This window comes from Oryctolagus cuniculus, chromosome 5, assembly GCF_051225735.1.
Source record: "Oryctolagus cuniculus isolate XC-2025 breed Fujian yellow rabbit chromosome 5, ASM5122573v1, whole genome shotgun sequence".
NCBI lineage: Eukaryota > Metazoa > Chordata > Mammalia > Lagomorpha > Leporidae > Oryctolagus > Oryctolagus cuniculus.
In genome coordinates, this window is record NC_142871.1 from 36,552,618 (window position 1) to 36,566,044 (window position 13,427).

A 13,427-nucleotide genomic window follows, 5' to 3' on the forward strand; every position below is an offset into this window, starting at 1 on the left:
ATTTTGCAAAATGTTATCTTAGTTTCAAAGTGGCAATTAGTACTCACACTATCAACTAAATGATAAATACCAACCTCTTACCCATTTCTACTGATGGTAACTTGCTTTATTTCTGCCACACCACATTTTGAAGCCTCAATTAAATACTTCATAAGTTTTTTTCAAAGCATAAAGTGTTCAAAAGAAAAAAATACCTTGTGAGAACATGTCTCAAGAGTAATATTTTTGTGCCATAGCTGAAGATTAACTGTATTACAGGAGGCTAATGATGAAATAGAAGTTCCAGAATAACAAGTAATATTTTACCCAAAAAAGTAAGCAAACTGAATACAAAATCAATGCAAAATCCACAACTGAACAAAAAGTAATATCTATATCACAATTTATATGGAACCTGAGTTAGATATTTGAATTGGAATGTAATTGAGCTTCACATAAAGCCATTCATAGAGAGTAACATTACTGCATAGTTCAAATTGCAGGATATAAAAACTATGTAAGCACAAACAAGAGTGTCTTCTGTATATCAGTTTTAATGTTTACATTATTAAGAACATTTGCCTATTTTTATTCTTAAAATCTTACAGAATAGCATTATGATTACTTGAATCTTGACCAACCCCTGTACTTCAATAAAGTTCATTATAATGATTCTTAATTAGAGCTTTTATTTATCAGTATTTTATGTTGTATTTATACTATATACAAATATATTTAATACATACATTACAAATTACATTTTTATTATGGCTGTGACATCAGGCCATGATAGTCAGAGTGTACTGTGATCAATACTCCTATTTTTAGTTAAAAAGTCTGGAATATTGAGCAGTGCAAGAAGATGGTTAAGGAATGGCTTTCACCAGAATGTACTTAGGGTTGCTTTTGATTCCATTTGCTGAATGGGATTAGGAATGGGAATGAAGGCATCATTTGGCTATTATTCTCAAAGCAAACATCATATGTAAAAATAACCTGGGGAATTTCCTTATTTTAAAAAAAAAGATTTATTTATTTATTTGAAAGTCAGAGTTACACACAGAGAGAGGAGAGGCAGAGAGAGAGAGAGGTCTTCCATCCACTGGTTCACTCCCCAGTTGACCACAATGGCTGGAGCTGTGCTGATCTGAAGTCAGGAGCCAGGAGCTTCCTCTGGGTCTTCCCATGTGGGTGCAGGGGCCCAAGGACTTAGCCATCTTCCACTGCTTTCCCAGGCCATAGCAGAGAGCTGGATGGGAAGTGGAGCGGCCACGACTTGAACTGGCACCCATATGGGATACCAGCACTGCAGGTGGTGGCTTTACCCACTACACCACAGCGCCAGTCCTGGGAATTTCCTTAAATATCTCATAAGTACTGTATAGTATCCTTTGGTGAACATTAACTTCTGGATGACCTTACCAGTATTCCAACTCTTAGTCTGCCAAATTTTATTGTGTCATTTTCATTCTGTAGTATGTTCCCCCTGGACAAAGGTGGTAGTAAATAACTACTCATTTGAATGCCCTTTAATCAAATTTGAGAAACTCTTAATCTCATTTAGCATTGCTTAGAGGTTTAGCCAATCTAAATCACAAGACCTGATGGTTTGCAGACTGACTGTTCTTGTTCTTTGAGTGACTTGCTTTCTTTTTCTGTTCTTTCCTTCTTTTTTTCTTTCTACACAGAATAGTTTGAAATACATGAAATTTGACACCCAGAGAGTTTTTTGTCTTTTTATTTCCAGTTGCCTCACCTAACTGTGCTTTTAAGATTTTCCAATATGCCGTTTTTAATTGTAGTGTGGATGCCATTAAGTTTCTGTTTGATTGTAGTTCATGTGTTTTCCATGTGCCTCATTTTTTTTTTCGGTTCCATGTCAACAATTATTCTAAAGATACAAATTTATAATGTATTAACAAGATTATCTGTTGACCTATTTCTAGACAGTTACCCCATAGTTGAGAAAATACTGCAACTTCTAGAATATAATCATGCTTATATGGAAATGTAAATAGAGGAATACATATTCAGAGAAGGAATTATCCCTTCCCGTTGGGATAATCAAAGGGAACTTCACCAAGGAAATAGAATCAAGAACCCTTAAGGGAAAGAAGTGTCAATAGGAGGAGCTAGTCAAAAACATACCTCAGTTGAAAGAAAAGAGTAGGAGAGACAGGAAGAATGAGTGAAAACAAAGAGTTGGGGGAAAGCTGAGTATTTTAAAGGAACAATAGCAACATAACAGAAGACATATGATAAGAGGTAAAGGTAAACCATGTTAGACTAAGTTTTAAGGAACTTGGAATCTAAATTTTAGGACTTAGTACGATATACTGTTGAATAAAGCACAATGACCCATAGCGAGTAATTCTTCAGGGAAGCCCTTGACAGAAGTTTGTAAATGATGCAGTATGAACTGAGAGAGGTAGAACTGGAATGAAACAGAAGTAAAAGGCAAGTTATTTTTCCAAAGGATGACTTACTAGGAGCAGGGCCATCTATGGGACTGTGAGTGAAAGGGAAGAAGGTAAAGTAGACTGCAGTTCTGAATATGGGGCTCTAGGAGAATGGCAGTAAGCTTGAGAACCAGGAGAACTAGTCTTACGTAAAAAAGGTAGATTCAGTTTTGGGTGCATTGCATTTGAAATGACAAAAAAAGTCCAAGTGAAACTGACTTTTGAATGTGCGATAAGGAATATGATTTGAAACTGCTGGAGAGGAGATTCTCAAAGGGTGAAATATGAAGACAGAAGAATATAATGTCAGGGACAGAAATCTGAAGTCCTTAGGGCTAAGTAGAGGGAAAAGTAGAGGCAGAGAATAATAGATGTAAACTGTCAAGTAGACTATCAGCAGTGGGGCTTCTTGCTAATGGAAAGTATGGATATCGTCTCCTTGTTCTCACGACTTTTCCCCAAACATGGTGGGGAAGAATTCAGTCTTTCACCATTAACTGTCAATGGGGCTGTAGTAGATAAATTTGATGAAGGACCCTTCAATTGTTAGCTTACTGAGAGGTTTTATTATGAATGGCTATTTTCAAATAAGACTTTTGATATATATAATGATACAATGAATTACATTCATTGGTTTTCTTTCTTTTCTTTTCTTTTTCTTTCTTTCTTTTTTTTTTTTTTTTTTTTTTTTTTTTTTTTTTTTTTTTTTTTTTTGACAAGAAGAGTTAGTGAGATGGAGAGACAGAGAGAAAGGTCTTCCTTCCATTGGTTCACCCTCTAAATGACCTCCATGGCTGGCGTGCTGAGCCGATCCAAAGCCAGGAGCCAGGTGCTTCTTCCTGGTCTCCCATGTGGGTGCAGGGCCCAAGCACTTGGGCCATCCTCCACTGCCTTTCCGGGCCACAGCAGAGAACTGGACTGGAAGAGGAGCAACCAGGACAGAACCGGTGCCCCAACCGGGACTAGAACCCAGGGTGCCAGCGCTGCAGGTGGAGGATTAGCCAAGTGAGCCACAGCGCCGGCCCTCATTGGTTTTCTAATATTGAAACAAGTCTGCATAGGTGTTATATCAAAGCTGCATAGTTGTTATATATTGGATTTAGTATGTTATATGTGATACCTGATAATTGTTGTTTATATTGCTGGGTTCTCTTTGATAAAAAATATCTATTTATTTTTGTTTTTTCAATTTTTATTTATATAATGTGAACACATTTCATGTATTTCATATGTACAGATTGAAGAGCATAGTGATACTTCTCACCCTACCCTCCCTCTTGCCCATGCTCCTACCCTCCCTCTTCCTTCATTTATTGTTCTTTCTCTTAATTTTTGCAATTGCATACTTTCAGTTTGTTTTATACTCATAAGCTTAATCCTCCACTAAGTAAAGAATTAAACAAATAGTAAGCAAATAAAAACACTGTACCAAAATATAGAGACAAGGGCTGTAAACAATAATCAAATCTCAAAATGTCAATTTCACTCATATACATTACATGTTTTTGTACTCTGTTAGTTACCAGAGATCAGAGAAAACATGTGGTATTTGCCTTTTTTGAACTGGCATATTTCACCAAGTATAATGGTCTCCAGTTGTATCCATTTTGCTGCAATTTTTTTTATGGTTCAGTAGTATTCCATAGTATATTTATAACACATTTTCTTATTCCAGTCATTTGTTCAGGCACATCTGGGTTGATTTTTTATATTAGCTATTGTGAATTGAGCTGCAATAAACAAGAGGATTCAGATAACTCTTTCCATATGCTGATTTAATTTCATTTGGGTTGGTTGGGTGGCTGGGTCATATAGTAAATTTATTTTCAGATTTTTAAGAAATTTCCATAGTGTCTTCCACAATGGCAGTGCTAGTTTACATTCCCACCAACAGTGTATTAGGATATTCTTTTCTTCACATCCTCACCAACATTTTTTTTAATTTCTGTATGGGAGCCATTTGAACTGGGGTGAGGTGAAATCTTATTGTGATTTTGATTTACAGTTCCCTGATGGATAGTGATCCTGAGTATTTTTTCATATGTCTATTGACCATATGAATTTCATATTTCAAAATATGCCTATTCAAGTTGCTTGCCCATTTCTTGATTGGAATGTTTGTTTGTTGTTGAAATTCTTGAGCTCTTTATAGATTCTGGATGTTAATCCTTTATCAGTTGCATAGTTTGCAAAAATGTTCTCACATTCTGTCAGTTGCCTCTTCACTTTTTTGTGTGTTTCCTTTGCAGAGCAGAAGCTTCTGAGCTTGATGTAATCCAATTTACCTATTTTGCCTTTGATTGCCTGTACTTCAGCGGTCTTTTCCAAGAAGGCTTTGCCTATGCCAATGTCTTGCAGAGTTTCCCCAATGTTTTCTTTCAGTAATTTGATAGTAACAGGTCTTAGATTTAGATCCTTGATCCATTTAGTGTTGATTTTTATATAAGGTGTAAGGTAGGAGTCTTGATCCATACTTCTGCATGCAAAGATCCAATTTTCCCAGCACCATATTTTGAAGAGACTGTCCTTTCTCCAGGGATTGATTTTAGCTTCTTTGCCAAATATTAGTTGGTTGTAGATGTGTGGATTTATTTCTGGAGTTTCTGTTTGTTCCTTTGGTCTACATGTCTATTTTTGTGCCAGTACCAGGCCATTTTGATAACTACCCTGTAGTATACCTTGAAATCTGGTATTGTGATACTTCTGACTTTGGTTTTGTAATTATTTAAGAATGCTTTGCTTTTTCAAAGTGTCTTGTGTTTCCATATGAATTTTAGCATTGTTGTTACTAGATCTGAGAAGAATGTTTTTTGTATTTTGATTGAGATTGCATTGAATCTGTAAATTGCTTTTGGCAGTATGGACATTTTGATGATATTAATTCATTCAATGCAATAACATGGAAGATTTTCCCATTTATATGTCTTTTTACATTTCTTTCTTTAATGCTTGGTAATTTTCATTATAGGGATCTTTCACCTCCTTGGTTAAATTTATTCCAAGGTACTTAATTTTTTGTAGCTATTGTGAATGGGATTATCTTAGCAGTTATTTCTCAGCCATGGCATCATCTGTGTTCAAATGCTATTGATTTTTGTGTGTTGATTTTATATTTTGCAAATTTACCAAACTTTTCTTAAGAGTTTTAATAGTCACCTAGTGGAGTCTTTTGTTTCCTGTGTATATAGGATCATGTCATCTGCGAACAGGGATTATTTGATTTCTTGCTTTCCAGTTTGTATCTCTTTGATTTCTTTTTCTTGCCCAGTGGCTCTATCTAAAACTTCCAAAACAATATTAAATAGCAGTGGTGAAAGTAGGTATTCTTGTCTGGTTCCAGATCTTAGTGGAAATGCTTCCAACTTTTCCTCATTAAATAAGATGCTGACTATGAGTTTGTCTATTTATTTTTTATTTGAAAAGCAGAGAGAGAGAGAGAGAGAGAGAGAGAGAAATCTTTCATCATTGGTTTATTCCCCAAATGCCTGCAACAGCTGAAACTGAACTTGCTGAAGCCAGGGGCCTAGAACTCAATCTAAATCTCTCATATGGGTGGCAGGGACCCGACTACTACCTTCTGTCTCTCAGGAAGCACATCAACGGGAAGCTGGATCAGAACGGGGGCCGGGACTCTAACCCAGACACTCTGATATAGAATGCAGGTATCCCAAGTGGTTACTTATTTGCTGTAAAACTCCCTTCCAACTATTTTTCAGTAGAAAGTCTTCATGTATGGTCATGAGAGATATAAGTGTATATTTTTTTGATGATGTTTTTAATTTTGGTATCAGGGTAATGCTGTTGTCAGAAAAATGAGTTAAGTGCTTCCTGTTTTACTTTCTAGAAGAGGTCATGAGGTAGTGATATATCCTGTTCCTTATTTGATAAAATTCCAAGTGCAATTATCTTGGCTTGGGAATTTTCTTTGCTAAGAAGGATTTTTAGCTGTGAATAGATAAAGCTATTCAGAATATTGCTCTTTTCCTGAGTGATTTTTTTTTTATTTTTTGCCAGGCAGAGTTAGACAGTGAGAGAGAGAGACAGAGAGAGAGTTATAGACAGTGAGAGAGAGACAGAGAGAAAGGTCTTCCTTCAGTTGGTTCACTCCCCTAATGGCCGCTATGACTGGTGCTGCACCGATCCGAAGCCAGCAGCCGGGTACTTCCTCCTCGTCTCCCATGTGGGTGCAGGGACCCAAGTACTTGGGCCATCCTCCACTGCCTTCCTGGGCAACATCAGAGAGCTGGACTGGAAGAGGAGCAATCAGGACTAGTACCCGGTGCCCCAACCAGGACTAGAACCCAGGGTGCCAGTGCTGCAGGCAGAGGATTAGCTAAGTGAGCCACTGTGCCAGCCCTCCTTAGTGAGTTTTGATGATTTATGTCTTTCAAGAACTTGGTTTCTTGTATGAATTATTCAATTTTGGGGGGAGGTAGGAAAGTGTTCATAATATTTTTTATATTATTTATTTAAAAGGCAGAGTGACAGAGAGAAAATAGAGGTAGGGACAGATTTCCCATCTGCTCATTCACTTCCCAAATGGCTACCAATAGCCAGGGCTGAACCAGGATCCAGGAACTCCATCCAAGTCTCCTACGTCGGTGGCAGGGGCCCAAGTATTTGGAATATAATCCACTGCTTTCCCAGGTTCATTAACAGGGAACTGGATCAAAAGCAGAGTAGCTGGGACTTGAACTGGTATTCTGATGTGGGATGCTGGCTTTGCAATGAACAACTTAACCTGTTGCATCATAACAATGGCTTTTCGTAGTATTATTTAGCTTTTATTATCTGTAGGCTCTTTGGTGATGTTTCTCCTTTGTTTTACTGCATTGGTTTTCAGTTTATCCTCTCTACTGTTTTTTTTTTTTTAATTTCTGCTTCTTTTTAGATTATTTTTATTACTGCATGAGGTGAGTTTTGTTTAGGGTAAGAATAAGGCAGGATAGGAGGCCTCATATATCATAATTAGGATTTTCTATAATAGTGAGATTAGATCATAAGCTGACAGTGGAGAGCGGTTAACATCTTGCATAGAAAAGGTTTAGAATATTTGGAAGATCTGGGAAAATAGTGAGAGATTAACTTGTGTGTTAATGAGGATTCTGCTGAAGCAAACATGTAAATAATAATATTACTGCTATTTATGATCAAATCTGAATATATGCCTGTAATAGGCACTAAAATTAGAAAAACATGAAAGAGTAATAATAGAATTGCAATGGAAGTTAGGTTAGTTCACATTTCAATTTTAGTTTTAGTAAAATCCAACTGTATTTTCCCTAAGTTTGAACTCATCACCTTTCATTCAATCACATTCTACTAGGAATCCAAAACTTTGAGGTAACTGGTAGTAGTCTTTTCTAAATAGGAGGTTGTTGGGGTTTGTTCAGGCCAGATGAGCTCACTGAATCTTCAATATAAGCTGATTGAAGATTCTCCTATGATATCTGAAATTTGATAATTTCTCCTAAGTTTTCTGAAATGCCAGAAAAAGATGGAGTGGCTAGATGGAGTTAGGACTGTTTGAGTGAAAATAAAACAAGTGGAAAATTGGCAAGTCAGATGTATATTTTGTAGAACTAATGATTTTGGACACATATTTACAAGACTAGGATAATCATTCTACTCTTTCAACTGATTACTTTGTATTGTATTCTTTTTGTTTGCAAAAATTGTGACTGCATGAGTTATGTAAAGAGATGAGTTTAGTGTAAAGGCACAGCTAGTTAATTCAAATGCTTCTTTGTCCATAAGCATTGTTTCATTTCCATATTGAAATCTTTGTGATGAAAAATGAGATATCACAGCACATGGGAGTGCATTGTCTAAATTGTTTCCACAATTATAACCTGGTTCTCAGAATAAATTTCTAGACAAACCCTGACATTGGCAGTAGGAATGCAACATTTTATGTTAAAAACTGATGTAGGGGCCACTGTTGTGACATAGCAGGTTAAGCCACTGGCTGGGATCATGCTTAGATCCCATGTAGGCTCCGGCTGGATTTCTGGCTGCTCTACTTCCAATCCAGCTCTCTATTAAGGGGCCTGGGAAAGCAGTGGAAGATGGCCCAGGTGCTTGCCCCTTGGACCCTCATAGGAGACCCTAATGAAGCTATTGGCTCTTGCCTTCGGCTTGGTCCAGCCCTGGCCATTGTGGCCATTTGAGGAGTGAACAGATGGGAGCTCTCTCTCTCTTTCTCTCTCTCTCAATTTCTCCCTCTGTCTCTCTGTAACTCTGCCTTTCAAATAAATAAAAATTAAAAAAAAACTGATGTAGCTAATTTTTATAGACAGAAAACCAAAAATAAACCAGGGTAACCCATCCTCATTCTGTAGAAACTTCTATAGTGTAGAATAGTGAAGGACACAGACTCCAGGTAGACCATCGGGGTCTGAATACTGCCCTTATGTTTACCAGCTGCAGAATCCTGGGCAGATTGCCTAATCTCTGTGTCCTTCAGAGTTTGTGTCTGTAAAATGGGAAAATAGTTTTATCTCATAGATTTGACATAAAGATGAAATGAGTTCATTACTGTAACATGCTGAAACAGAACCTGGTGCATAGAACATATTCGTAAGTTGTAGTTATTGTTCCCAGGGCAAAAAAAGATTCCCTGGATTCTACACATTGACAGTAATTTGAGTCTTAACATATTGAAGAATATTTCGAACAGGTACTCTGGATATCAATTTGCATATTCTTGATAATTATCTGAAAAAGGTATTAGGAATAAAAATGCCAACTATCATCTGTTTGAGTGTGACTTTTTTTATGCAATTTAAGGTTTTTTTTGGTATATTGTAGGTCCTCAGTCAAGATTAGTGATCAATTCTTTAAGTACAATTTTAAAGTTAATAAAATTAATTATATTTCAGCCTGTATGTTATAAAAGAACCTTCACAGTGTTTCAAAAATAAATGTCATTAGGAACTGGAAAAACATCATGACAAATTTTGTGTCTTTTATAAATGATGAAAATTAACATGATTTTGATAACTTTCAGCAGAGTAAACACATGGTAGTAGACAAAGAAATATTTTCTCAGGGAAAACTGTATTCCAAAGTAGGGGAAATAATTGGCATTGAAAATATACTAACCTTGGTAGGCAGTCCCACCATGCTATTTCATTTTACTTATCTTTGAAAATCTATAAAATAGGCATGCATTATGACAATTTTACTAATGTTAAAACTGAAGCTCTCAGAGTTTGATTTCAGCAACTCTTTTTTTTTAAAGATTTATTTATTTGAAAGTCAGAATTACACACAGAGAGAGGAGAGGCAGAGAGAGAGAGGTCTTCCATCTGATGGCTCACTTGCCAATTGGCTACAATGGCTAGAGCTGCACCGATCTGAAGCCAGGATCCAGGAGCTTCCTCCAGGTCTCCCACGTGGGCTTAGGGGCCCAAGGACTTGGGCCATCTTCTACTGCTTTCCCAGGTCACAGCAGAGAGCTGGATCAGAAGTAGAGCAGCTGGGTCTTGAACTAGCGCCCATATGGGATGCCAGCACCTCAGGCCAGGGCGCCTGCTGCACCACAGTGCTGGCCCCAACTTCAGCAACTCTTTAAAGCTGTTTAGGGTTAGATGTTAGTCATTTGTCTTCCTTGTTGAACTTGTCTGCCTCCCCAAAGTCACTGTACACCATTAAACAAGTTTAGTCTAAAAATTATGCCTGATCCATAAAATCAAGCTTCCCTAGTTTTCAGTATCTTCTTTTTTTTAAAAAAATATTTATTGATTTATTTGAAACACAGAGTTACAAACAGGAAGAGGCAGATAGAGAGAGATCTTCCATTCACTAGTTCACTCCCCAAATGGCTGTAACAGCTGGACTTGGGCCAATCTAAAGCCAGGAGCCAGGAGATTCTTTCGGGTCTCCCATGTGGGTGTAGGGGCCCAAGTGCTTGGGCCATCTTCTACTGCTTTCCCAGGCATATTAGCAGAGAGCTGGATCTGAAGTGGAGCAGCCAGGACTTGAACTGGTGCCCATATGGGATGCCAGTATTGCAGGTGGCAGCCTTACCAACTATGCCACAGCACTTGCCCCTAGTTTTTTGTATCTTTTAACTCAACTAATTTCATCTCTGCATATTTTTCCATTGCATTTCACTTTCAAAAGCACATCCCACTAACGTTCATAATGTGACAATACAATCCTTTTCCCATAAGTCTTTTTTACTTATGAATGGTGAAGGGCTGCTGCACCAGTCATAACAGTGGAGAGTGCTAACCCTGGGCTGGCTCTGGCTTTGTTGCTGTCAAGGTATTTTATTTTGGGGTAAGACATTTCATGGTGCTGTATGCCTCTGGGAAATTTCAAGTGCTCATTCACTCTACCTCCTTTGGCCCTCTATGATGTTATAAATCTATACTGCATTTTTCTAAAGGACCAAAAGTTTAAATATCAACCAGTTTCCTAGGGAACTGTTTCCCTGATTGGACTATTCCAGCTCCTTGAAAATTCTCCAGATTTTGAAAATGTCTCTAGGTCCATGTTTTGTAATAAGCAAACTCAGAATTATTTATTTTATTTTATTTTTAACTAATGCAGAAAATTGTAAGTATTTGTGTGGTACCATGTGATGTTTTGATATACATACATTGGCGTAATGTTGAAATCAGAATAAGTATATCTATATTCTCAATCATTTATCATTTTTATGGTGAAAACTTAAAAAATGCTTTCCTCTAGCTTTTTAAAAATAAAACCACAGTATATTATCATTATCTGTAGCTACCTTATTCTGAACAAATCACCAGAATTCATTCCTCCTTCACAAATATAGCTTAATACCAGTCAATCAATCTGTAGACACTCCACCTGCCTCCATTTTACTCCTTCCAGTCTCTGGTAACTATCATTCTACTCTCAACTTCTGTAAGGTTAACATCTTTACATTTCACTTATGAGGGAGATAATGCAGTACTCATCTTTCTGTGCCTGGCTTTTTTCATTTTACAAAATGGCTTATACTTCTATCCATGTTATTGCAAATGAGAAGATTTAATCATGTTTATGGCTGAAGGGTATTCCATTTATGTGTATGTGTGAAATTTTCTTTGTCAGTTAATGGACACTTAGATTATTTCTGTTTCTTAGGTATTTTGCATAGTGCTGCTATAAACATGAATGCAGATGACCAAAATTGTTCTTTTTCAGTTCTATAAATTCTCTTATTTTTTTGCTCTATATTTGGGATATTCTGATTTTTCTTTTAATTTTTTCCTTTTTTTCTATGAGATTTATTTATTTAATTGAAAAGTGATGTGTGTGTGTGAGAGAGAGAGAGTCTTTCATCCTCTGGTTCACTCCCCAAATGCTTGCAATATCCAGAGCTAGGCCAAGCCAAAGCCAAGAGCCAGGTACTCTATCTGGCTATGGTAGCAGGGACCCAGGGCCCAGGTACTTAGGCCATCATCTGCTGCCTCTGAAGTACACAAGCAAGAAGCTGATTTGGAAGTGTAAAGTAACTGGGTACACTAAGTGTTCTGATTTGAGAAGTGGATGCACCACAGCACCCATTTCCTTCCTGCCTGCCTACCTTCCTTTCTTCCATCTTTCCTTCCTTCCTTCCTTCCCTTCCCTTCTTTCACTTTTGTTGTTTATCTATTTATTTGTATTTATTTGAAAGGGAGAGAGGGAGTGAGGGGGGGGAGAGAGAGAAATATCATCAATTTGTTGGTTCACTCCCCAAATTCTCACAACAGTTGGGGATGGGCCAAGCTGAAGCCAGGAGCCAGTAACTGCACCCAGGTCTCCCATGAGGTGTCAGGGCACCAAGTACTTGAAGTCATACCTTGTGCCTCTTGGGGTGTGCATTAGCAGGAAGCTGGATAAGAAGCAGAGGTGGGATTGGAACCAGGCATTCTGATCTGGGAAGGAGACATACCATGTGAGACCTTAACCTGATGCACCACAATGCCCATCCCCTGACTTTTCTTCTTCATTTATTTTCACAGGATTATTTTACAAGTGCAAATAAAGAGTTGAAAAAAGATCCTCAACAAGATTACCACCTGGAATATGCTATGGAAAATAGTACACACACAATAATTGAATTTAGCAGAGAACTGCATACTTGTGACACAAATGATAAGAGTATAACGGTAAGAACTCCAGGAACAATGCTTGCAAGAATAAATGGTTTATTTATACTTTGAAACGCTTGACAGAATAGAAAGAAAAATGTTTTAAAATAATTTTAAAAACAAAGTCATAGTCTTTTGGAATATTTTTGAAAATCCAAAAAAGAAATTTAAGATGATAAATTTCAATAAAGGCATTATTGTGTGAATTTAACAATTTATAGAGCTGTTTAAAGTTTGAGTGATTTCAGCAGACTCATAGAATGACAGTCGCTTTAAATAGCACTCTGACCTCAGAATCAGCCCTTAAGGCATTCTGGTCTGACTGAAAAGCCCACGAGAGCATTTCAGGCATGGAAAACCAAAACACAGTGGCAAAAAAAGTCCTGCACAAAGAATCTCTGTGAATGAGACCCCAGTGTAAAGACGTGGCCATCAAAGAAGGATGTACTTTTCTCTGAAGGGAGGAGAGAACTTCCACATTGCTTATGGCCTTATCTAAATACTAATGGGGATTGTGGCCTCAAAAGGCTTCCATAGCCTAGGCAACTCATGACAAGAGCCTCGGGTGATCATTGACATCATACATAAGAGTGTTAATTGTTAAATTAACAACGGGAGTCACTGTGCACTTACTTCCAATGCAGGACCTATGTCCTCAATGAGTTGTATAATGAGAATTAACTGTGAAACTTGTTGTCAGTTTTTTTTTTGTATGTGTGTATGTGTGTGCAAATTGTTGAAATCTTTACTAAGTATAGAGTTGGTTTTCTGTGTATAAAGTTAATTGAAAATGAATCTTAGTGAAGAATAGGACTGGGAATGGGAAAGGGAGGAGGAGTTTGTGGTGAGAGTAGAGGTAAGAGGTTAGGTATGGTGGGAAGAATCACTATAT

The 13,427-nt window shown here is 37.3% G+C and overlaps 1 protein-coding gene across 2 annotated transcripts in view; it reads left to right on the forward strand.

Annotated features, from left to right (window-relative positions):
* MOXD1 (monooxygenase DBH like 1) overlaps window positions 1–13,427 on the forward strand; it is a 111,377-nt gene that overhangs the window by 15,580 nt on the left and 82,370 nt on the right. For both annotated transcript variants that reach the window (XM_089332671.1, XM_051854327.3), the window contains exon 2: window positions 12,407–12,553. In XM_089332671.1, coding sequence (XP_089188797.1) covers window positions 12,407–12,553 — 147 coding nt within the window. The remainder of the gene's footprint in view (window positions 1–12,406; window positions 12,554–13,427) is intronic.